Source organism: Mesoplodon densirostris, chromosome 9 (genome assembly GCF_025265405.1).
Source record: "Mesoplodon densirostris isolate mMesDen1 chromosome 9, mMesDen1 primary haplotype, whole genome shotgun sequence".
Classification (NCBI taxonomy): domain Eukaryota; kingdom Metazoa; phylum Chordata; class Mammalia; order Artiodactyla; family Ziphiidae; genus Mesoplodon; species Mesoplodon densirostris.
Window position 1 is genome coordinate 67,069,690 of NC_082669.1, and position 25,035 is coordinate 67,094,724.

Below are 25,035 nucleotides of genomic sequence, written 5' to 3' on the forward strand. Positions count from 1 at the left end.
GCCTTTAACCCTGGGGTCATAGGAGACCGAGGTATCAGTGCACGCATGCACGCGCGCACGCACACACACACACACACTCTCCAGGGTACAAGCGGTTTGCTTATTATACATTCAGTCACACACAAGAGCTCTCAATGGCTGCATTCCAGGCATTCCATTCAGATATTCACTGAGCTGCTCAGATCACTAGCTCTGCTGTTGGGTAACAAGGAGAGAGCAGTAATTAAAATTCATAGATGCTCCTGAAATAAATCTCATCTAGAAAGTAATTTCAAAGTTAGCTGCTACACACTTTGCATCTGAATTAGTTAAGGACCTGACTTGTTTTATCTGCTGTTTTATTAGTAGAGGCACAGATAAGCTTTTTCATGACCAAAAGGGCCCATCTGAGTGGAGAAAAAAAGCAATGGCCCAAGATAATCGACAAAGTGGAGGATGGACTTTAAAGCCATTGACTGTAGAGGTAGGTGAAGTGGCCATAGTTCTAGGCACCCCTGATGGAGTTCCGGGTGGGAGAGGTGGTGCCTAGAGGGGTGAGGGGAGCAACTTAATGGGAAGGGCTATGGACTCCAGAAGCATGTTCCAGGTTCTCAGACTGTGCCCCAGGAGGCTTGGCATCCTTCTTGAACCTGCTCTGTTAGGAACTGAATTGTGTCCTCCAAAAATGCATATTTTGAAGTCCTAACCCCATACCTCAGAAAGTAGCCTTATTTGGGAATAGAGTTGCAGATGTAAGTTAAGATGAGGTCCTACTGAGGTAGGGTGGACCCCTAATCCACCCTATATGACTGGTGTCCTTATAAAAAGGGGAAGTTTAGACACAGACACATACACAGGGAGATGCTATATGAAGACGAAAAGAGAGATTAGGGTGATGCTTCTGCAAGCCAAGAAATGCTGACGATTGCCAGCAAACCATCAGAAGCTAGGTGAGAGGCATGGGACAGAATCTCCCTCACAGCCCTCAGGAGGAACCAACCCTGCCAACACCTTGATCTTGGACTTCTAGCCTCCAGAACTGTGAGATAATAAATCCCTGTTGTTTAATCAACCCAGTTTGTGGTCCTTTGTTATGGCAGCCCTAGCAAACAGATACATGCTGTGTTACCTTGGAGCTTTGCAGGAGTTTACAGTTTGTGAAAAAAGAGCTGAGAATAAAGTTTAAAGAGTCAGCAGTTCCTTGTCATGTAAATGGGGCCATCATCTACTCTGACCTTGACACAGGTCACGTTGCTGGTAACTAAGTCCTATTTTCATGAACAAGACATTCAGTTGCATTTTGCCTGTCACGTGGAGACAAAATCATGGAAGCAATCTGGCATTTCTAGGTCACAAGAGTGGGAAGAGCTGGCTATTTTCTTAAGTGGCACCCTTTCCTCTAGTGGAGCTTCTATGGCTTTAAAATAAAGGTGCTCAGCATAGATGGCACCAGCCATTCTGATGATTTTTTAAAATTTGGTAAAATACACATAAACATAAAATTTACCATTTTTAAGGGTACAGATCAGTCGTGTTAAGTACGTTCACAGTGTTGTGTGACCAGTCTCCAGAACTCTTTTATCATCTTGCAAAACTTAAACTCTGTACCCCTTAAACAGTAACTCCCCATTCCCCTTCCCCCCTAGCCCCTGGCAACCACCATTCTACTTTCTGCCTCTATGAGACTGACTACTCTGGGTACCCCATAAAAGTGGAATCAAATAATATTTGACTTTTTGAGAGTGGCTTATTTCACTTATAATGTCCTCAAGGTTCATTTATGTTGTAGCATGTGTCAGAATTTCCTTCCTTTTTAAGGCTGAATATTCCGTTGCTTGGATATACTACATTTTGTTTATCCATTCGTTCATTGACGGAGACTTGGCTTGCTTCCACCTTTTGCTTATTGTAAATAATGCTGGTATGAACATGGGTGTAAAAATATCTGAGACTCTGCCTTCAGTTCTTTTGGGTATATACTCAAAATTGCTGGCTTATATGCTAATTCTATTTTTAATTATTTGAGGAACCTCCATACTGTTTTCCATATCAGCTGCACCATTTTATATTCCCATCGACAGTGCACAAGGGTTACAAATTCTCCATATCCTCACCAACACTTATTTTCTGTTTTTTTTTTTATAGTAACCATCTGGATGGGTGTGAGGTGGTATATCATGGTTTTGTGTTTATTTTTAAAGAGTGAATTTATCCACAGAATGGATAAATGGAGAAAACGCTGAATGGTTGGGTTTTCCGAAGATTCCAGTCATAAAGTATATCCCCCTTCATATATTTTCTATGTTGTGGCCAATGCCCACGTCTATTAATGAAACACAAGATAGAAGAGGCCAAGAGACATTAATTTCAGTATTTTTTTTATTGTATGCTTGATGTATTTAGAGACAATTCCAAAGGCAAGCACTGGTTGGGGAAGTTATCTGGTTTGTAGATATGTGTACAAAAGGCTATTAAGACTACACGGTCAGTTCCCACTGCAGGAAGCAGAAAGGTTTTCCTTTTTATTATTCCCTGCCCCTAGCATTTTCCAGCTCACACATCTGACTTCTCACAACATGACTGCAAACGTACATATTCATCCCCACAAGAAATCGGCATGTGACATCTCGGGATGTTTGGATTCAATCAGATAAAGCACATTTGACACAAACCGTAGGAGGGGAAGTTGGGACCTAGGACCCTATGGAATGAAATGCCAGGGCTACAGGGAAGCACAGGTACTGCTGGGTCAGCTGGTGCACGTGACCTGCCGCCCCTCCCCCTCCACTCAAGAAAGGCCAGCTCAGGGGGTTCCCCTCCCTCCTTCCTCCCAAAAGCTGAGAGCTCAGCTGAAGACCTTCGCCAGGAATGACTTGACTGCTCCTCAGTCAAGAATGCAGTTAGTGCATTCATAACAGACACACTGGTCCCACCTGGCTTTCCTGCTGGGCTGGGCAGAGATGTGTAACACCTGGACCCATGTGGGATGACATCAGGAAGCAAAGTAGTTTGCCTGGTTGTTAATTATTTTTTATACCTAATAATCCACCCAGTAGTGAAGGAACTTCACTGCTAATATCTAATAGGCATACACCTTCTCTATTAGACAGCTTATAAGAAAGACTCTTTCTAACAATAACAGTCTTATGTTATTGGGCACTAAAGAATTACCATAATTTCAAGTATATCCTTATTCTACCTAAAACTCCAAACCACCTCCAAGGATGAAAGAGTACTACTTCTGCTTTGCTAATTTACTTTTATTGGAGCTTGTGCCCCTCCTCAGAGTATGAGTGGTAAATCCCAGCTACTAGCCAAGACTAACTAGCTTATGTTTGATTATGGGGCGCGGGGATAGGGGAGAGAGTCTGTCCTTCACGGCCATGTCTTCTTTCTGCACAAGGCATACACAGCCCCCTCCCCCTCCCCCAGGTCTTAATGGATACACAAATGGTATTTTAGGAAGCTATTTACACGCCAACCTTTAAACATTATTTTCATAGTTCATCTTGAATATTCATTTTCCCCATACTGCCTTTAGAAAAGCAATCCCTGGTGAAGAAATTGTCCACGTAATGATAAGCATTTTTCAAAAGCAGAGTCTGTTAGGAGCATTTAAAAACAAACATCCCCCCAGCAATGGCGTACTCAAAATCCAACTACATGTTTCAGGCTGTTAATATGTCACTAGAAGTGAGTATAGCCACATCAGCAGGCTCTTTGCTCTCTTCCTGTCTTTCCCCTCGCATCCCAATGCACAAGGAATCTATCCACCGCTATTACTCAGGTTTTAACTGTACATGAAACATCTCTGTACAGCCTGATGGAAGCATCCCAGCCCCTTTTAACTTCTGCCACGAAAGGACTGCCACACCCTCTAGTGGTAAGACAGTGGCATCACAATTGTGATGTATAGCGTCAGCCAAGACATCTCTCAGAGTTGGCCCTTCTTTGGGTTGCTGGAATAAGGTCCAATGTCCCTAACAGAAGTGGCCATTATGTTTCCCACTGCACAATGGCTGGGTAATAGCATAAGTCTGGCTGGGTTATCTGTGACCTTTGCTTGGCCTATAATAATGAAAGCAGGCCTCTGTAATTTATTCTCACTAGACTTCTTTTGGTCAAACCCCTAATCACCCTGGGTATCTCAGACATACCAGGTCTGATGAAATATTTCCATAATAGGGGGAGAGGATTCCACGTGGTGAAATTTTAGAGTGGCTTTCTGCACTATCTTGTTTTAAATAACCACTCAGCAGGTGGGCTTGGGAGGGGATGAGGTACATATGTCATCCCCAAGCCTCACCCTTCCCCACTCAGCAGCTGTAGACACGCTCTCAGAGTGGCTGCGCTGCCTAAGAGGACACCCTAAGTTCACCCACAGTGAGAGCCCAGGCCAAACCCCGACAAAACTCAGCAACCACAAGTCACCGTGAACAGCTGCTGTTAACTTTGTCAGCACAAATATTCCTCCCACCTCTCACCACTTGTAGTTAGTGATTTTACATACAGAATTTGCAAAACTGCTGGGCAGAAAGCTCACGGTGCTCTTATGCTTACACCCTTACAGGGGAGTTCGTAGAAAAAAGGATTTGTTCCAGTAAAACCTGTGACCCTCAGTGTCCACGTCTGTGTATGGGGGCCCAAGTCCCTTCCAGCTCTCATGGCATATGATACACTGCAGCTGACAAGGAGTCACTAACTTGAAGTCACTTCCAAGATTACTGACACTCACAGTATTTCCATTTGGAAAGGCCTGTCAGTGATGAAGGTGATTAGGCCCACATGGCACAGGTGAGGCTGCATAATGAAGCCGCTGTCCTCTCTCCCAGTGCTGTATTAACACACACACTTCTCCTCAGCATCTCTGCCCCCTTCCATGTTAAGAGTGGTGGAGAGTTTCAGTGGCTGGAAGTAAGCCCCCCGGCCCCCACCAGCACCGGCCCACTTCAGCTACCGGTCTGAAGGCAGCTAAGGGGCCATGCAGGGCAAGAGGAATAAAGGGAGGACTAGGGAAAGCCAGGTGCTTCCTCCACAGCTTTGGGGGATATAACAGGCTGGGTAGGACTCACCGTGGAGCCGAATGCTTCTCCATCCATCTGTCCCCTTCCTGCCCTCTGTCTTCCCCATGCTGGGCCCATCTGGTCTTCCTCACATGCTTTCCTGGGCTCTGCTGGTAAGTCAAATCCTTCATGCGCCCACAACATGGGAAACAAATCAGTTTAATTAAAGTCTCTGCTGAGATAATGGAATGGCTGCTCAGATTCCAGCTACTTCAACTGGAATCTAAACAGCCAAGAGTTTCTCCTTTTCTTTCCCTCATTAGCTGAGAAATTTGCAGCTTCATGGGGTGGAACTTCTGCCACAGGGCCATTTAATTAATCCTAAACTAGACGGCGGTAACCAGGCCCAGAATCATTTCTAGACATATGCACATCCGTGCGGCGGGTGAGCGGCCGTGCAGGGAGAGCCCCGTGCCTCATGGGAGAGCCGCGCCGCGATCCAGGGTCGTCACGCACAGCTGCCTCTGAATCTCTACAGTGGGCAGCTTCCAGCTCGCATGGCACGTGGAAGCTGTCTGCGGGTCCACCGCACACGAGGCGGTGCACAGGTTCTTTCAGATCACAGGAATCATTGGGATGGAGCTGGGCCTGCAGAGGAGCCCCCTTTATTCCTTCCCACTTGTTTTGTCTCTCAGAAGACACAGCTGGAGACATTCTGCATTACAGGCCTGCGCTCAGCAGAAGGGAGGCCAGGCCAGGAAGCCTCCCTTGAGCACACACACAAGAGCCCTGGGCCAAAGAAATGCCTTTTGTTAACCAGAAAGAAACCACTACTGAGAGAAAGAGTAAGACTTCAAAAGATTTTGCCTTCCCCTCAAACTCGGCGCAGTGGAGCCTGTCTTTCAAGGCTTGATGGACTCTAGTCCTCCCATGAAAAGGCTAATGTGTCCATTGTCACTGAAACACAATAAGAGCAGCTTAAAATCCACAATCAGTCATACAATCGCACAACAGGCAAATGGGATACATGTTACACTGCAGAAGGAGGGGATCTATGTTGCAGAAGAAGGGGGCGTTGTGAGATCCGAGCCAGAACACTAGGGAACAGTGTGACGTTAACACATCTGAACTTTCTCATTTTACTCGGACAGGAGAGCGGTTTGTTTTGCTGGTAATTTAGTAAGGTGGGAAATTTTAAATAAGAAGGGGAAAGGGAATGCTTACTTCACTTAAAGAACTTAATCTCCGTGTCAACACAGTCATAGAAGAGATCTCCCACTTCGGTGGGGTCCAGGGGGTCACTGCTGGTCAGGATTTCCTCCATGGCTTCCAGGCCTTGCTTCTCTAGTTCCAGCATCGTCTTCCTCAGCTTTTGACCTTGCTCCTGAGAAGGACAAAAACAGCGGGGGTCATTGCAATGGACACTGAAAGCCCCCCGGAGGGCCTGCCCCCCACCCCATTCAATCTGCTCCCCGCGGGACTGCCACGGGGATGGTTCTAAAATGCAGGTGTGGTGATGTCACTGCTCTGCTTGGAGTTCTTGCCTTCAGGATAAAAATCCAGACTCCTGAGTGACGTTGGGAAAGGCCCTTTGTAATGTACCGAGGCTCGTGCCTCGCCTTTGCCACGCCTCCCGCATCTCCTTGCTCTTCAGCCAGACCGAATTAGCTGCATTCCTCCAGCCCATGATACTCTTTCTCGCCACGGCACAGGCAACCCTGCTCCCCTCAACACTCAGTCAGCTTGCGCCCACCTTCAGCCTTCCGTGAACGCCTTTCCTCTAGGCTCCCCCCATCCAATCCCTTTCCTTCTGCCAGGGTTGTTCTCTTTCTGTCTTGCGATGGTCTGTCTACTTACCTGTGTCCCCCATTAGACCACGATCTCCCAGGGAGGGAGACCCAGGCTTATCTCTATCCTCCTGCCTGGGACAGAGGAGGCACTCCCAATAATGTCTCTTGAAAGAATAAATGGATCAATGAATAATCACATGGCCTGTCTATCCCCAACTTACTTTTTTTCTGAGGGGGTGGCATCTCTTCTTCCAAGTGGCAGTCACTCATTTACATACAGTGGATGACAATGAGAAGCTTTTATTTGCCCAATTAGTCCCTGAACAGAGAAGCCGCTGTCACCACCCATCGACCACTTCCTAGTGCTGCCTTAACTCAAACCAAGGGTCATTGCCAAATTTCAAAGTCCACCCAGCCTCATCAGTCTCATCTCTTTGAAATTTTGTGTAGGATACTTCAGAACACACGGCCCTTTCTACCCCTGCCTTCGTTTGCCAAATATCCACAAAACTGTGCACCAGGGAGTGACATTTTCCCCTGCTTCGGCTTACTGTGATCCACCTAGAAAACATGCGCTGTCAGCAGGCAGGGAGGACAGCCCTGGACAGAACTCTGTGTAATGCAGCGGGAGTATTCCTGGTTCCAGGGGAATGTCTGGCAGGGAGGGTCGATGTCCAATAACTGCGACTTTTACACGTCAGAATGGTCACTTCTGGGGCACAGAAGAGTTCTATAAATAGTGAGACTACCCTTCTCAGAGATACTTTCTGAACTCACTTGGATTTACTGCTCTCCTTTCTTGCTATCCTTTTTAGAGAGTCCACCATGCTGGATGTGAGAAAATAAGCTCACCCAGTCCACGCAAAATGCACGCACCAATTTACCTATAAGATGTCACTTTCTTCAGGACAAATTGGACCCTTACAAGTTGTTGAATAAATGCTTGGGAAGCAGATGAACATCTAACAACCATGTTCCTTCCTTCTCCCTTCAGCAACATAGAGGATTTTATATGAAAGTCCACCACTAAGGGTTGCTCTGGGCACATATTGAGTGTTTGTCTTGTTTGAATTGATGTCTTGTAACTTTATTCATCAGAACTTTGGGTGGAGGAGGGAGGGCTGCACTTTGAAGAATAACTATTTTAAAACTAGAGACTTTAAAAAAAAACTTTTTTGTATGAAAAAATATACATAACAAAATTTACCATTTTAACCATTTTTAAGTGTACAGTTCAGTGGCATAAAGACATTCACATTGCTGTGCAACCATCACCACCAACCGTCTCCAGAACTTTGTTAAAAAACAACATGATTGCATCTTTAAAGTGCTGCCCTTACGTACACATTTTTACCCCTAAAAGTATACAAAGAATTTTCGACAACAGAAAAGCAGTTCTCCTGACTAGTACTGCACGTTTCTGTTATCTGCAGGTGAACAGTAAGTAAGAGAGAGATTCTTAGCCCACTGAGTTCTAGAATAACATCAAAAGCAGAGGCTTGGTTTCACTGGGTTTCAAGAGGCTGGGAGGAACAACTACCACCAGCATTCTAGCAGGGGCCCCGGGAGCCTGGGTTTCTGGAAGCAGACTTGCTGGAGAGGAGGAAGAGGACGAGCTTGTTCACCGCTGTCCTGCCTCCTTTCTAGGGACCCCGCCCGCGCCCGGGGCTCACAGCCAGGCTCACCTCGTCACTCTCCAGGACCGCCCGGGCCCACTCATGGGCCTTGTACAGCTCGTGGCGGCGGTCTGGCTTCTCCTGGAACCGAGGCTCCTTTCTGGCAGGGTCATCGTCTCCGAAACAGGGAGACTGTGCTTTGGGGACGAGTTTTACATCGTCGACAAAGATGAAAGGCTTGAATATGGACCTGGAGAGAAAGGAGAGGTACTTCAGCCAAACCGAGCCTGGGGCTCGAGGACACCAGAGGCTGCCCTTTCCTTCAGCAAACATCTCCGGGGCCAGCTCACGGTGGCAGGCGGGTGCCTGCCGGGAGGTACCCAACTGCATATCTTAGTAACTATTAGTAGAACTAACTGCCGTTTATATGCTGCAAATTCTTCTATTTGCAGCGAGGAGACATCAAAACAGACTGGCTTTGTTCTAGGAAGGCCATTTAAGAGCCCCTTTCAGTCACATGAAAGAAGGCAAAGAGACACAGTGTTTTGAGGAAAGGGTGCAGTGGGCCACCGATTTGCGCTGGTCTTTCTCTACCGTGCTCTGTGGAAAGGGGCCTCCTGGAAAGGCAGGGTCTGAGACGTCAACCATTTTCTTTTAGGTTCTACCTTATTTGAAAATGTTTGGAATATCTCTGACAGACTCAAGGTGGGACAGATTAAGACAGATGACAAAGAAAGCATCCTGGAGCCCCAGAGAGGGCACACCACAGAGGACAGAAGTCTGGTTGTGTGAGAGTGAGGCTGAGGGGATAGTAGGCGGCTAACGCAAGAACTCTTTGATTCAGCTCTTTTGCCACGAGGGATGTCTCAGGGGACATGGCTGTGTGTGTGTGTGTGTGTGTGTGTGTGTGTGCGCGCGCGCGCGCGCGCACGCGTGCGCACACCTGTGCATACCTGGGGACATTTCAACACATCCCCCCAGACGCGCACACACCCTGAAACAGCCATGTGTCTAAGAAACTGCATCTTGGGATCCCAGGCCAGCGGGGTCTGTGGTGACCACAGCTGACAGTAACACTAGAGGGAGAGCCTCACTCTCCCTGCTCTGCACCCAGAAAGAACACGGCTGGATCAAAGCAGTCCTCCTGGCAGAGCACAGGCACCTCTGGGCCCCGAGGGTGGCCTGTTTTCAATCACAACACGCGGGCACCTGCAATAACAATTGGAGAGAATGAGACACACACCCACACCCCGTGTGTACGGCTCAGGTTTGGGTTATTTCCTCTTAACTGGTGCCTCCAGTGGGTGAGAAGTGAGCTGGGAGGTTGCTTCCCTCAGCCCCGAGATGCCTGGACTTGAGGCGGCCCGAGCAGCCTTGCCGGTGTGCCACACAAACCTTTTCACTATGCCACAATCTGCAAAGAACTGGAAACCCATGACCTTTGTACCCAAACTGTGTCCTTGGACTTGAGCGTCAGCATCACCCTCACGCCCCATCCCCACCCCCCGCCCCGGTCCTGATGAATAGAACCTGCTTGTTAAGGTCCCCAGGGGATTGATGACATCCAAGTCTGAGGAGCATGACCAGAGACCACAGTAACTAGCAGTGACCTCCTGGGTTTGTTCCCTGAGGTTGTCAAGGGAAAAGGGCTCAGGTGAAGAAGAAAGACCCTGATCACAGCATGAAAGATCGGGCTCATCCTAATTTAATTTGAATCTTGAAAGCAGTTGCTCCCAAAGCTGGCAAAGTGGGTGGTACAGGTTAAGGATAAGCGCTGTTTTCTGCAGGTGATGCAAACGCAGGAGACTGGGCCCATCTACCGTGAAGCACAAGGCATAGGCATGTGGGCTGGACCTAATTCCACAAGGCCGAGTCCTCCCAAGGAACTTCCCTCCCCAAGATTCAGGGGAGCTACCTTATACAGAGGGAACACACATTGCCACTTCCTACGGCCTCCTGAAAATACATCACTCCTCTTCCCTTCTCCTGAATGTTGAATGGGTGACTGTTGAAAGTGAAAGGAATTAATGCACAATTTTAAAGCGTCTAAAGAGTTTTGATTACATGAAGTTGAATTCTCCAATTGGTCATTTGGTTGACTCTGCAAAAGGGCAGTTTGAGGGTTCACTGGCGGATGGTAAATGGATGGGGAGGGAGAGAGGAGAGGGGGAAGGAAGGAAGGAGGGAGGGAGGGAGGGAGGGAAAGAGGTGGAAGAGGGCGGAGTCCAGCATAGAGACATCCAGAACTAACTGCCTCTGTGCCCCTCTGGTCTCTGACAACACAGCAGCCTCACAGCAGGCAAGTGTCCTATCCTTCAGGGCCTGACAGCACTTTTCCTGAAAAGCCAGTGCACACAACACACACCGTCTTCCAGCAATATGACCTGCAGCTTCCTTGGCCTGAGCTGAGACCCCCTGAGGGACACTGGGCCCAGGCTCCTGCCAAGCACCCCAGAACCTGCACAGTTCACACCTCCTCCCCAGGCCCAGTGCTAGGCAGAAAGGGTCAGAGCCGGGGGATCCCCTGCTCTTGGGCTTGGAGGTGGGGTGGGTGCAGGCTTAGCCACGGCGAGCCAGGGAAACTGCAGTGTCCAGCAGAGCTGCTGAGCCCGGGCTGCTGAGCAGATTCCTTGGGACAGGGGTTCTCCCATTTTACACCGGCCCCAGGCCACAGGTGATGTTCACTCGTGTGATGCTACACCATAAAATCGCCCACACTGCACCTCTTTACCCCTCAAAAGGCCACGTGGGAGTGATGTTTTCATTGGGAAATCTGTCATTCAGTTTCTGGAACCTCAGTGCTTTTCTTACCATGAGGCTCAGGACCATCCCGACACTGGCCCTGTGAGGGAGAAGGATGGCGCTGGTCTTGCTGAGCGACCATCCAGGTCTGCCTGCCTCATGACAGTGGGGCAGGGAACTGGGCTGGGACTCAGAATGGGGGTGTGTGTCCCCTTGTCACCTTTGACCAACTATGGGGCCCGTCATTTTCCCTCTCTGTCTCTCACTGGACTGAAACGATCTCTACGGTCCCTTTCAACTTCTAAAGCTATTGTGTTATTTCTCTTTCTATGTCATGTGGCCTGTGAATGTGTGTCTTCAAGAAGTTCATGCTAAGAACAATCATGGTCATCTGCACCCAATATACAGGCTAATAGCAGAGTAAAAATCAGAGCCCTCTATGTGATGGAACTTCAAACCACTCCACACTCATTTTAACATCAGTGAGAGTGTCTGGTAGCATTTCTAAGACAGGAGGGACCATATGTTTAACCCTCCCATCTATCCATTTTAACTTTAAAAATAAATAAGTAAGTAATATGATGAGGTTCCCATAATATTCTAAGGCAGCCAAACCTCTCCAAGAGCTTTTTTCCAAAGTCTATAAGGAAGTCAGCATCCTCAGCTGCTAAAAACATGAACCATAGATGTGTCTGGTGGTTAAAGGGTTTTTTTGAGATTGAATAAATAAAATTACTGCCAATAAGAAACTGCAATAATACTAATATACCAGGATGTGGGAATTATCTATAACTCAGTCCTGATAATTTATGTCTACATATCCAGAAAAGGGCAACGTGGATAACTCAGCAGTTTCCAAATGTTCTTATTTCCTGCCAATCCTTACAGAAAATCTCATTAAAAGTCCAAATAGGTGAGAAGATACTCCCACATCTTCCCACACTGAACCTCAGATGGTAGCTTCTTAAATGCCACTTGAGTAAATGTATGCTAACTAATGGCCCAGAAAGAGGAAACAACTTGCCGAGGCCGCACGCCCAGCCAGCGGCAAAGCTGAACTGCCCTCTGGGTCATGACCACCCCTCCAGGCCCACCCAGCCAGGGCGGTGCCCACTTCATCAGCCATTTCGAGAACCCCCCGAGGAGCCCGTGGGTGGCTCAGATGCAGGCGGGACACAGCTCAGGGAGCTCCAGAAGCTGATTCTGCCCCACCCTCAGAGCCGCCTCACAGCCTGACCTTCAGAGAAGCCCCCTAACCCAGAGCTCGCCCTGGTCACCCAGAGCTCGCCCTGGTCACCCAGCCCCTCCACGGTGTGGTGTGACACAAATACAGGACGATAGGCCCAAAAGGGGAAGTGCTTCCACCAGCGAAGTTTGGCCCAGTAGCTGGTTAATGAGGAAGTTTCAAGGTGGCTGAGCTACGCTAAGGGGACCCTCGAGCAGGACAATTAAACAAAGAAAGCCATGAGCAACATGAAAGGGAACCCCACCCCTGCACCCGTCAGCTCTCACTGAGACAAACCGAAGGGCCACGGCACACAGTCCGATGACACGAAGCCAGCACGGGCTCGCAAGGTCTCAGGGTCTGCAGGATTTTAGTCCTGGGTGACACTCTGAGCCACAGCCAAGAAAGGCACTTCACTGGAGGCATCTTTGCCTTCTCTGTCCCTTTTTTCTTTCTAAAACCTTGAGATGGATGCACCAAGCCAGTGTAAAAAATCTGTTTTCCTCTCATTTGTTTCTTCCTTTGGAAGGAAAACAAAATTATCATGAAAATCTCTAACATTTTACAATATATCATAATTTTCAAAGTGCTTTCATTCAATTCTCATGGAATTTCATTCATTCATCCATTCAATATGTGTGTAATGCTGAGATCCAGATACTAGTCTAAGTACTAGGGATACAGCAGGGCAGCGGTCCCCAACCTTTTTGGCACCAGGGACTGGCTTCGTGGAAGACAATTTTTCCACGGACGGTGGGGTGTGGGGTGATGGCTCAGGCAGTAACGCGAGCGATGGGGATTGACTGTAAATACAGATGAAGCTTCGCTCGCTCGCCTGCCGCTCACCTCCTGCTGTGTGGCCCGGTTCCTAACAGGCTGCAGACCAGGGGTTGGTTGGGGAACCCTGCAGCAGTGAACAAGGCAGGGCAAAAACTTCTGTACCATTTCACAGAAGAGATGACTGAGGCTCACAGAAGCTAAGTGCTTTGTCCACAGGCACATTCCTAATACGTGCCAGATGGAGAAGTAAATTCAGATCTTCTAAATCTAAAGTCATTTTCCCCCATTACCACTCACCCTTATATATCCCTTCTGCGGGTTTCCAAAAAAAAAAAAAAATATATATATATATATATATATATATATATATATATATATATATATATATATATATATATATATATATATATATATACATTATGCTACTGCAGAAAAGCAAAATATTTTTGTGCTTTGGGATTTGGAATTTAAGTATCAGTGGCCAGCTCACATTTCTGACTTCAAACATGGCTCTGTTCACACTGAAGATGCAGAAACTCCCTGAGCGATAAAGCTGGGCTTCTCCTGTGCCCTGGAGTCCCCAGCAGATCCTCTGGGGCAGAAAATAGCAGCACAAAGCCTCCTGCTTGGATGAATTTGCTAAACTTTGAACCCATCTGAAAAGGGCCTGGAAGAACCAGTTTCTCTCAACTGCAGGTGTCCCTCTGAATGGTTCATCCATGGGTCATCCCAGCTTGACTGTGAGTCACTTTAATCATATAGTCAAAGCCACATCTGGTGGAGAGCAGAACTTACCCATGAAGGGTGTTTTCATTTACAGGGAAAGAGAACTAGTACTTTTGGAGCATAGGACACCCTGAGGGCTGGATCCAGATACTCTGGGAGGTTTTGCAAAGTCAAAACCGTGGGGTAGGAGAGAGGAAAAAGACAGTGTTGCGAGAATTGGTTATGAAATCAGAGGGAGTGCTATTTTACACAAGGCCCTCAGCTCTGTGTCTGTCTGTGCAGGCTGTGCCCCACACTGTATTTACATAGTAAACTACGGTGTCTACAGCCCATAACATCATCTCCAATAATGAAAAGGTTCCACTTGTCACTAACATTTGAATTAACCAGACAAGACAGTCTCAGCTGATGCAATGTAGCCTCTCGAGCCTAGTACCTGGGAGAAGACGAAGAAAACACACACACACACCACGCCCCTTGCATCTCCCCATTCCCTGCCACTGAAGTGGGTCAAACACCCTCTCTTTCCTAGAACTTCCTCCCTATTTTCTGTTTACCAGGCTAAAGTACACGGCCTAATACAATTAAAGAAATGGGTGGGGAAATAACCTTCTAATATTTAAAATGGAAAATTTTTAATACTCTCCCCCTCTTGGTTTATCCATCCTGTATCTTGAGTATTTGTGTGTTTTCTCAGATGCGGGGGCCTCTCGGTGGCGAAAATAACAAGCCCTAATTCATGATGTCTGCCGATTTCCACGGTGTAAACACGCCCACTGGGGCCCATTTCAAACTACCGATGTGATGTCACTGAACACAGGGTTGGGAAGAGATGACATCATCAGCTTCCACAGGCTCTGGCACACCACGAGACTCGGAATTCTACACTGCCTCAAAATGCGAAGCTACCTCTCTGCTCTCTCCCTCTCCAATTCTTCATATCGATGAGCTTTAACAAGTACTGCTTCCACGTAGGAAATGGCCTCCGAAGGTCAGAACCGGTGCACTAAAGCCAATGAGTGTCACTATATGGATGACCAAGGCACCAGCTGACTCAATAGAATATTAATATGATGGAATTTGCCTGCTCAATAAAATGAATTAAAGGTCTTTTGCATCTCCCACCCACTCTCAGACTCTGACTTCTGCATCTGCTTCCAAATCTCAAACTTACATAGTACCTGGTACATATTAGGAGGAAGGGAGGAGAGAAGGGAGGGAAGGAGGAAGAAAAAAAGGGAACGTGAGAACAAGCTATAGCGAGAAAAGGGTCTATAATTAACGCAATGAGCAAAGAGCCAAGAAGTTCTGGAGCAGACAGACCAATAGTCAGATGATGTCCTTTGGTTTCTAACATTAATTAGAAAGATAAATAATAGCCTTCTTTTTTTTTTTTTTTTTTTTGCGGTACGCGGGCCTCTCACTGTTGTGGCCTCTCCTGTTGCGGAGCACAGGCTCCGGACGCGCAGGCTCAGTGGCCATGGCTCACGGGTCCAGCCGCTCTGCGGCATGTGGGATCCTTCCAGACCGGGGCACGAATCCGTGTCCCCTGAACCGGCAGGCAGACCCCCAACCACCGCGCCACCAGGGAAGCCCATATAGTCTTCTTTGATCATAATCTTTTGCAAGTCCACTGCTCTGAAACTATTTCTTGCAAACATCTCTCTAATGTTTTTAGCATTAGCAGAAGCCAGTTAAAATTTACCTAATTTTATTACCTAAAAATAAGGTAGGTAATTACACTTCCTGATGACAAAATACAAAATGTTGAGCATGCCCAATTACAGAGGAACATTGAAATGTTGAATAGGAGAAAAAAAAATCTATGACAGTTCTATAGTCACAGTAGGAAATGTAGCTCATTTAACCAGAGAAGATAAAAATGAATGTCTTCCGGGAAGTCCTTAATAGCCTTTAAGGTCTTTTCAATTAATTTAACCATGAATAACTTTCTTTGAAAATTACTTGAAATTTTCCATTTTAGATATTAGAAAGCTATGTTCCAGCTCATTTTTAGAATTATATTAGGCCGTGTACTTTACCCCAGGAAACAGAATTGCTTTATCTTCACATCCTGGCAATCACAAAGCCCTGTCTTCTAAGCACAGTTAGAGCAGCTGTCTGAGACATCAGGAACCAAGGGGGTTGCTGTAGTCATTCTTCAGTTCAACCTGCTCCTTCAAAGGCTCCTGTTCCCTGAAGAACAATGTCTAAATACCTCGGCAGTGTGTTCCAGACAGACTCTAAATGCCTACATGTACCCCTGTGGGCCAGCACAAAGTGCTCACAAGAGCCACCAGCAAGCGAGGTGAGAGTCCACAAGGGGAAGTCAGACACCAGGGAGAGGAAAGACAAGCCCCAGATCTGATGCATCAAAAAGGGGGTGGGAGTGGGGCCATGGAACCAAGCGTTCAGGACTGGAAGATAAAATCAAGAGAAAGCAGAGTGGGGCCATGGAACCAAGCGTTCAGGACTGGAAGATAAAATCAAGAGAAAGCAGCTGGAATCAAACAGAGGCGTGTCCTGAGAGGTTGCCTGGAATACTGCCCAGCGGGCAAGGCTCGCTGTCAGAGGCCAGCAGAGGTCCCATGTTGGGCTTGTGTACTGGGGGTGGGGGTGGGGGCGGGTGGAGGAGGGATGGAAACATAAACTACAAGAGGATGCACAGCTGCAATGTGTGCCATTCTGTCTCATGCCTCTCTGCCTTTGCATATGCTGTTCCCTCTACCCAGAATGTCATTCCTGCTTTTAGCACCTAATAAACCTCTCTTCCTACAACCCCCAGTGCTCAAGAGTTCTTCCTCTGTGGTTTCCCCCTTCATTGTCTCCTTCATGCCACCTCTTATCTTATGCACACTTTGTCTCTAGTACCCAACAAGCATAAGATTTGGTACACAGCAGGTGCCTAATAAGTGCTTGTTGAATGAATAATGAATGAATGAAAAACTAAGGATAGCTTATACTGAATTTAATAGGTCTTGTTAGAAAGATCTATTGACGTTGGCAGTAGTGAGGTCTAAGGGTCAGGAAAAGTACTTGGCTTCTCCCCTGAGTCATCAAAACAGTCCCTAACTGGACACTGCCATTGCCTTGTATTCCTGAAACAATAAGGGGAGAGTAAACACTTTCAGCTGGAAAGGGAATGAAATCAAACAGCTACAGAGTCCCTGGTAGCAGAGTCAAAGGTTTGATACCTGATACTCAAATGATGATGGTTTTCAGCCAAGGGAGCACATGAAAAATACCAAAGAACCTACTGGAATGGGCGGTCTTCTAGACCTCTCCAGGCTGAGGCTCAGACTCACCAGACAGATTCCTAAGCCCACCGTAAAGATTCTGACACAATAGGTTTAGGTCAAGGCATCTGTATTTTTCAAACACTCCCCTAAGTGGTTCTGATAATTTAGGAATCACTGGACGGCTGTGACTAAAGCACTGATGACATGACTTGTGGTGTGCGTGACTAGAAGTTACCAAGGAGAAGGGCTGCTGTCTACCTGGCAGATCAGAGATAGTCTTAATAAATAATAGTTAAGCCTACTACGCATTTCCTTGGGTTATCTCATTTAATCCTCCCAAAAAGCCTATAACAGTAGGGGCTGGTATTGTGTCCATTGTACAGGACAGACACAAGCTTGGAGAGGTTAAGAGACTTACCAGTTACTAAGCAACAGAGGGGGAATTCAACTCCTGGCAGTTTATTCTAGACGCCGTGTTCTTAAACACTGTGCAGTGCAAGCCCTTGGCTGAAGTGTGTGGGCAGAAAGCAATACCCTAAAACACAATGTCTTAGAGAAGAGGCCAGTGCACTTGAGGTGGCTTCAGTGTGCATTGCCTCTGGACCATTCTGTCCCCTAACTCACAGGAACTGGTGGTTTTGATCAATCTTGGGCATTCCTGTATCTTTCTGTCTCACTGGGTCTTATTTATCTTTGCATCCCTCAAATACAGCACAATGCCTGGCCCATAACATATATTAATAAATGTTTGTTGAATTTAAAACAATTTGCTTCCGTGATTGTGATGAACGCTATGTGACAAAAGCCAAGAACTTCCCTTCATCACAGCTCTTTGTGCTGCACTGGCCATGGTGAGATGACTAAAAAACGTGACTCAGCTATACAGCAGGAGGTGCAGGAACTCAGTGTGTGATTACTGGGTGAGCTCTCAAGGGAAGCACACGCTTGCCACCTGTGTGACTGTGTCTCAGACAAACCTGGAAGGATCTGGGGTCCCAGTGAAGTAGTGAATGCATGGCGAGCTTCTGTTCTGAAGCAGGACAGACACTACACTGGCTGTGGTAAGGAAAGACTCGGAGTCTATACAGACGCCACTGGCTTTGTCCCGTAAGACGTCAATCATAGTCTGCACAGTGATGCTTTCTGTAAAGAAAAGAGAGAGAGAGGAGGCAAGCTGTAACCAAAATCCATCAGTCCTTTCCCTTTTTAGTAACAGAACCCCTGAAATTACATCTGGGAACAGAACTGCCCAAGTAGGGACTATATTTCCCAGCTTCCCTTGTGGCTAGATGTGGTCACATGATAGTTCCTGACCAACGGGAGGTGAGCAGGAATTATGTGTGCAACTTCCCCATTACATCCATAAAAAGGAATGTTTGCCCTTCACTTTTTTCCCTCCCTTCCTGCTGGCTGGGAGATGCCAGTGAGTGGACCACAAAAGGAAGTCATGTGTTGAGGCAGAATAACCCACCCACCCTGGACTGTCCATATACATCTGGACTGTAACATGGGAGAGAAATAAATTTCCATTTTCTTTAAGCCACATTACTCTGGGGTCTCTGTGTTACAGCACTTAGCAATTCCTCAACTAGTACAGTATGCAACAGAATGATATTCATAAGAAAGCATGTAATCTATGCAGTGCACCAAGCAAGCTCTCTGGTACAATCTTGCTGGTTAGAGTCAATACTATATTTGGAGAATGACCTCCCTGCAGTGGGAAATATACACAGAGAAGTATTTAGAATATTTAGAGCCATGAGGACTATTGGCTCTGACTTCAGATAAACAGACTAACAAATCTTTTACTACACAGGATCCTGGTTCTACGTTTTCTCCCTGTTTATAATTCTTTGAAACACTATTTTTTCAGTGTTCACAAAGGTCAAATCAGAGCATCACATAGAGAAAAGGTGCCTTAAACTTCACTACCACGACTCACATCCTCTTTGTAAATCTCTGTGAGTAACATATCACACCTAAAAATATTAACAGTAAGTCCTTCTGTTCTTCAACTATCCAGGGTCCAAACTTCCTCACTGTTTCATAAATGAGTTTACTGATTTAAGCCAGCATCCAGCAGGTTGATAATGTCTCTTAAAACTCTTTTAGTCACTGCGTCTCAATTTTGCCCCTTGCATTTTATTTGTTGGGCCATTTCTCCTGAGTTTCTCACACTCTGGACTTTGCAAGACGGACTTTGCAGATGGTGTTTTGAATATTTTCCTCCATCCTCTGTATTTCTGATAAACTAGTAGCTAGATCCAGAAGCTTCATCAGGTTTACGTTTGATATTTTGGCAGGACTACCTTACAACTGGTATTATATGCTTTTACCAAGCTAGGTTTTTTAAGTTAAAAACTTTTAGGGTTTTTTATAAAGTTCCCATTTGTAAATGGATACTTTCTTACCTTCCTACCCAGAATATATTAATTAAGTTCTATAGCAGAAGTCCTAAAGCGTTCTTCTAGATTGAGTCAGCCAACTTTTTCTTAAAGAACCAGATAGGAAATATGTTAAGCTTATGGGCCCTATAATCTCTGCCATAACTTACCTGTCGCAACTGCTCAACTCTGCCATGTAGCATGGAAGTAGCCATAAGCAATAGGTAAATAAATGGGTGTGGCTGTGTTCTAATGAAATTGTATTTGCAAAACAGGCAGCAGCCAACAAGTTATAGTTTGCCAACTCCTGTTCTAAATGACCAACGGTAAATATAAAATGTGGCCACTGTGTTTATGTGGAAGGGTTTTCCACTCATGCATAAAAGTAACAAGCTATCCAGTCACCCACATTTACCTAAACATGGATTCTGACTAAGTCAATACTGGGTGGAAGATACAGGGTTCATGAAAGGAATTCAGTTCAACAATCTGACTCAACAAATGTTCATGGAACAAAGGACTATAACAAGCCTTACAACGGGATCCTAAGATGAGTAAAAGACAACACCCCTGATGTCAAGACTCAGCAGGCTAACGGGAGAGGAAAATACATGAAGAAGATAAGTCAAATATACAAATGCTGAGGTATAAGCAAGGCTGGAATAAGTATCAAAAAGACAAGCATAATGACATCAGCATTTAAGGGAGAAACAGGAAAAGGAAACATCCATGATGGGAAGGCATCATGTAAAAATAAATGCAAGTTGTCATCCTGCCTGCACAGCAAGGACTTTAGCACAAGTCGGTCTCTATATACAAGGTCTCTTCTCTATTCTTCCTCTCTGCTCATTCTCCTAAGTTCAAACAAGGTCTCTGAAATAGCTGCAAGACAAAGGGTATGAGAGGGAGAATTGTAAGGGATACACTAACTCACCTTCTTGCTTTTCTAAGCTGTCTTTGCCTGCACAGCAGGCTAGATGGTCATCAGCTGGAGAAAAAACTTCAGAAAAATTGAACTCGTCCTCTCCCGTCCACCAGCCTTGACTCTGAGCATAACTCCTGAGTTCAGGATGCTCTGCGTCGATCTTAGTCGTGAGCGAAAGCTGATTGCAAATGCACTTGACTCCCTCTGTAGAGAGTGCAAATCCCAGTTATTTAGAAATAGACTTACAAAGACTTAATCAAGAAATGGAAATTTACAGGGCATCTCTCCCCTGCAACTTGACTCTAAGTATAGGGAGGAATGGATTCTGTTTCTGAAGAGAGAAACAGATGATCCTTGGTTCTCTTTTAAGATTTCCCAGGAGGTGTGACCACTCCTGACACATTTTATCACATTTTCAATGAGCAACAGTCACTTGATCTGGCGAAGTAAACCCCAAGCATTTACGACTCACGAGAAAAGTGAAAGGTTCTTTGAAAGAGGCGCTGTGCTACTAACAAGACTCATGAACGTCGCAGCTCCAGAGATTCCTCCTCCCCAATTTAGTCTGACTCCACCTGAAGGAACAGTTTAGACTACTGCCCTCTGCTCAAATATATATATAGTTTTTTAAAAAATAAAATAAAATATGATACTTCTTCATTCAAATTTTTTTTCAGGTCCCAACATTTAGAAAAACACAGTAGCCCTGATAATGAATTGTTTTATTTATTTATTTATTAATTTAGGCCACACTGCACGGCTTATGGGATCTTAGTTCCCCGACCAGGGATTGAACCCGGGCCCCTGGCAGTGAGAGCACAGAGTCCTAACCACTGGACTACCAGGGAATCCCCGATAACGAATTGTTTTAAATTAATGGAATATGAGTGCAAATATACATGTGTCTGGGTGCATGTGTGTGCACACGGGTGTGCATGAGGTTGAGAAAAATCTCTGGGACTCTGTTTCTGTAACTAAGAATTGGGACCTGCCCCCAGGCAAACAGTCAATATGAAATGTCAGGTGTGTGCTTCCCAAGCATTGACATCCTTCACTCCAGGCTCAGGAAACTCCCGTTCCTCTCTAGAAGCAGAAGCCCAGAAATGAGAGGCACTCCAGAGCCTACACATGAAGCACAGAGGGTCTGCAACAGCAGCATGACTTCTCTAAGTCCAGGCACTGTGGCCTCAGCTTTTCCTGTCCTCGAAACTCTCCACCGGCCACCCCACTCACCTGTGATTCTCTCCGCAGCCCAGTACCTCCCCACGGTCTCCAGCACCCAGGCTTCCTCACTGTCCACGATCAGATATGCACTTTGGAAGCTGTGGTAGGAGTTTGCATCTTCATAATAATTCCCGCCTTGGCCATGTTCTTCCAACAAGGCGACGATGACATCTAAGGCTTCTTTAGCTGTTGCCCCTCTCTCTAAACCAAGCCTGAAGTAAGAAAACCAGAAGCATACCTCTGTCATTCCTCACCGCCTCATTATCAGCATAGGAACCAAAGGCTGGGACGGGGCTGAGTTATGAAGAACGCCAACGTGTGTAACTATGTTAAGAACTCAAGCCAACACGCAAACAGATAAACAGCACTTGAACTCAGACACACAACTGTCACACATTCGGTTCAAAATCATGGGGGCGTTTTCTGTCTTTGGACGCCCCCCTTGCATAGAGAGACAGGAGTCAGGAGCCCAGTGGCTTCTCCCTCTTGAAAGGAAGCTCAGCCACCTCTCTTTCTCTTTTCTAATTCTGACTCCCCTGGAGCTGGTCAGCTCAGTTGCAGCCCTTAGCAAGACCCCCTCTCTGTGGCTTGTTCTCCCTCCTGCCTCTGGGCAAAAGGAAACCTCTGCCCAGTCCAGCCTTGACCTCTATTATTCTACACCAGATGCTTTGATTAGTAATAAAAGTGCTCCACAGCCAGCCATTGTCCCCTGTGCATATAATTCACTCACGATCTCATTAGCAATGGGCGGCTGGTTCGTACATGATCAGTCCTTTCTCTACATATTCTCCTCCTACGTGTCAGCACACCTCTACTGGTGTGGCTTACAGCTTCAGTCATCCAAAAGGACATATTTCTTTCAAAGTGAAACAGCAGTCCCCTCCCAGCCCTTCCAATTAATGGACCCCTTAAAGCAGGCACAGAGACTGCCCTCTGTGTGACCCTGAGCAAGTTCCTTAATATACTTGAACTTCAGTTTTATGTCACCTGTAAAATAAATACCCACATCACTGAGTACTATGAGGATGGGTTTTATGAGACAATGAACATGAAAATACATGGCTCTAGGGCCCAGCACCAAGTATGTGATCAGTAAGTTTCCAGACATAGCCACACTGTGGTAGAAAAACAAATGACTCAGACATAAAGGGACCTCAGTTCTAATTCTGGTTCTGCTATCCACCGGGGGTAAACTTTCCAAACCTTGATTTTCTCATCTGTAAAGTGAAAACAGTACTACTTCCCTCTCAGGCTGATTTGAAAGCAGATGGCATGTAATGGGTGCCCGGTAAATGTCTATTTATTCATCTCTTCATTCAACTTGTAATTCTGGTGGCAGAAGCACAGAACAGAGCAATGAGCCTGCTAAGATGATAGCAGAGGCCAGTCCTGGGTGAGTTCTCAACTTGAGATGCAATCATTATTAAAATTCACCCAGCTTGATTCTTCCTGAAGGGACGTTTCACTGTGCTGCCGGATAATGCAACTCTGTGCTCTGGTCTTATCTTTGCAAGAGGCTTATTTTCATAGGTAATTGTATATCAATTCATTTGGCGTTTCTCAATTTAAGCTTCTTTAGGGAGACTGGTGACAAGGCAATGCTTTGAGAAGCTGAAGCCTGAGACTTCATGGGAGTGATAAAAGAATAAACTCGTTAGAAGATGGAATTAGTGGACTCTTCTGTTGGTCAGTGCCATCTTCTCCAAAAATGAGTAGAGGAAATAAGTGCTCACCTTACCTTGAGGATCCAGAGCAAACAAGTGTGCTGTGAGTACCTCTCACAGCCCAGAGCTGGGCACACAGGAGGGGGCCTGCTTTCCACAGGTCTCTGGTGGCCCCTGGCTACACCGTCTTATGTACGTATTCCAGGGAGAACCCTGTGCCCAGGGCCTTTGCAGGGCCCCAACTTATCCATGCAAATGTGTGCTAGGAGCCTGTGAATACCCAGCCGGGGCGATAGTGCCACCTCTGGAAGCTGTGACTTCTCTTGTGCAGTTTCTAACTTACTCTCCTGCTGTTCTGCCTGTTTGGGTCCCACGCTGAGATTCCAACACACGTGCCCTCCCAGACTGACTTTGATGCCCTCTGCACGGCATCTGCAGGGGCGCCTCAGCGCGCATCCACAGACACGATTCTGATTATACCCCTCATGCCAGGACCATGGGGAGAAGATACACCTTTGTCCCACCTGACCATTCCCTTGCAGTCTCTCTGCCATGGGCTGAGAACAGGACAACGGCCAGAGCTGTGAATGACAGTGGGTCACACCTTCTCCGCCTGAGACTCAGAGGTACAAATGCACCAGGCTATGGTGATCCAGGCCACGAGTCTCCCAACACTGAGGCCTGTTTTAAGCTTTTCATGACAGTTTCCCCTCCTAGATGAGGCAGATTCATCTGATGCAAAATGAGAACAGAGCCTTGCTGGCCCCCATGCCTACTTTCACTTCGGGTGCTACACCTCATTATGCGCTTGACTGGAGCAGGAAAAGGAATGAAATTAACTGGGCCAATGTTAGAGTCTCGCTCTGACATCAACCTTCAGTGAAATTCAAATCCTTCCTAGGGTGTGCTTGGTCCAGGTTTTTCTGGATCTTGGAGTTAGATGCTCCCAAATTCAGATCCTTATTTTTTATGGGAAATCCTGGAGAAAATCCCTCTTTGGGGCCCATGACCTTTTCACTGATATGTCAAGCTCACTGTGCCCATTCCTGAAAGGTTAGCACAGCTCAGTAAGGAAGATGAGCACCGTGTGCACTCCCCTAATGCAAGCCCTCATGTTTAGAAACTCGGCTTGCTTGTCTTTTTGACACCTATGTCTCCATTAATTAGGGAGACCCCTGTGCCTTTGAATCCCAATTAGGTAAAACTAAGTTATAACTAGATTTACCGTGGATATATAATCACTGCCCTGGGGAAAGTCATAAAAATAGTCAACTCCCCTCCCCTTTTAAGGATGAGCTTGGTGTTCCTATAGGGATGTAGATATAAATAATCTTCCTTCTCCCCCGCAAATCCAGGGGTCTGCAAGGCCCCTCTTGGTTCATGATTTTTTGGACATCGAACGATTCCCAGCCTCTAGCCAGAGGATAGAAGCAGGAGGGGAAAAAGTAGATGCTAAGGGCTGTACTGATTTGGAAGAAGGATGTGGGAAACCTTTTGACTAACCTCCATCTCTTGATATCCAGAGCTTCCTGGCTCCTGGAAAGGAGAAGTAACCTGCGATCTAGTACAGACAGGGGTCGCCTCCCTGAGGGGAGCGGGCCCCGGTACACCAGGCTCTGTCAAAGCCTCGGGCAAGTCCCTTAACCTCAATTTCCTGTCTACCAAACAGAAGTAATCAGACCCACTTCACTGGATTGCTGTCAAAGTTAAATGAAATATTCTATGCAAGACGCATCAT

General features: G+C 46.5%; 1 protein-coding gene across 1 annotated transcript in view; it reads right to left on the reverse strand.

The window, feature by feature from the left end:
• Positions 1–2,344: 2,344 nt before the first annotated feature.
• SCRN1 (secernin 1) overlaps positions 2,345–25,035 on the reverse strand; it is a 58,633-nt gene continuing 35,942 nt past the window's right edge. The window contains exons 4-8 of the mRNA XM_060108461.1: positions 21,643–21,845; positions 20,419–20,613; positions 18,078–18,243; positions 8,458–8,638; positions 2,345–6,366 (exon numbers count right to left, since the gene is read on the reverse strand). Of these exons, the coding sequence (XP_059964444.1) occupies positions 6,208–6,366; positions 8,458–8,638; positions 18,078–18,243; positions 20,419–20,613; positions 21,643–21,845 (904 nt within the window). The 3' untranslated portion in view covers positions 2,345–6,207. The remainder of the gene's footprint in view (positions 6,367–8,457; positions 8,639–18,077; positions 18,244–20,418; positions 20,614–21,642; positions 21,846–25,035) is intronic.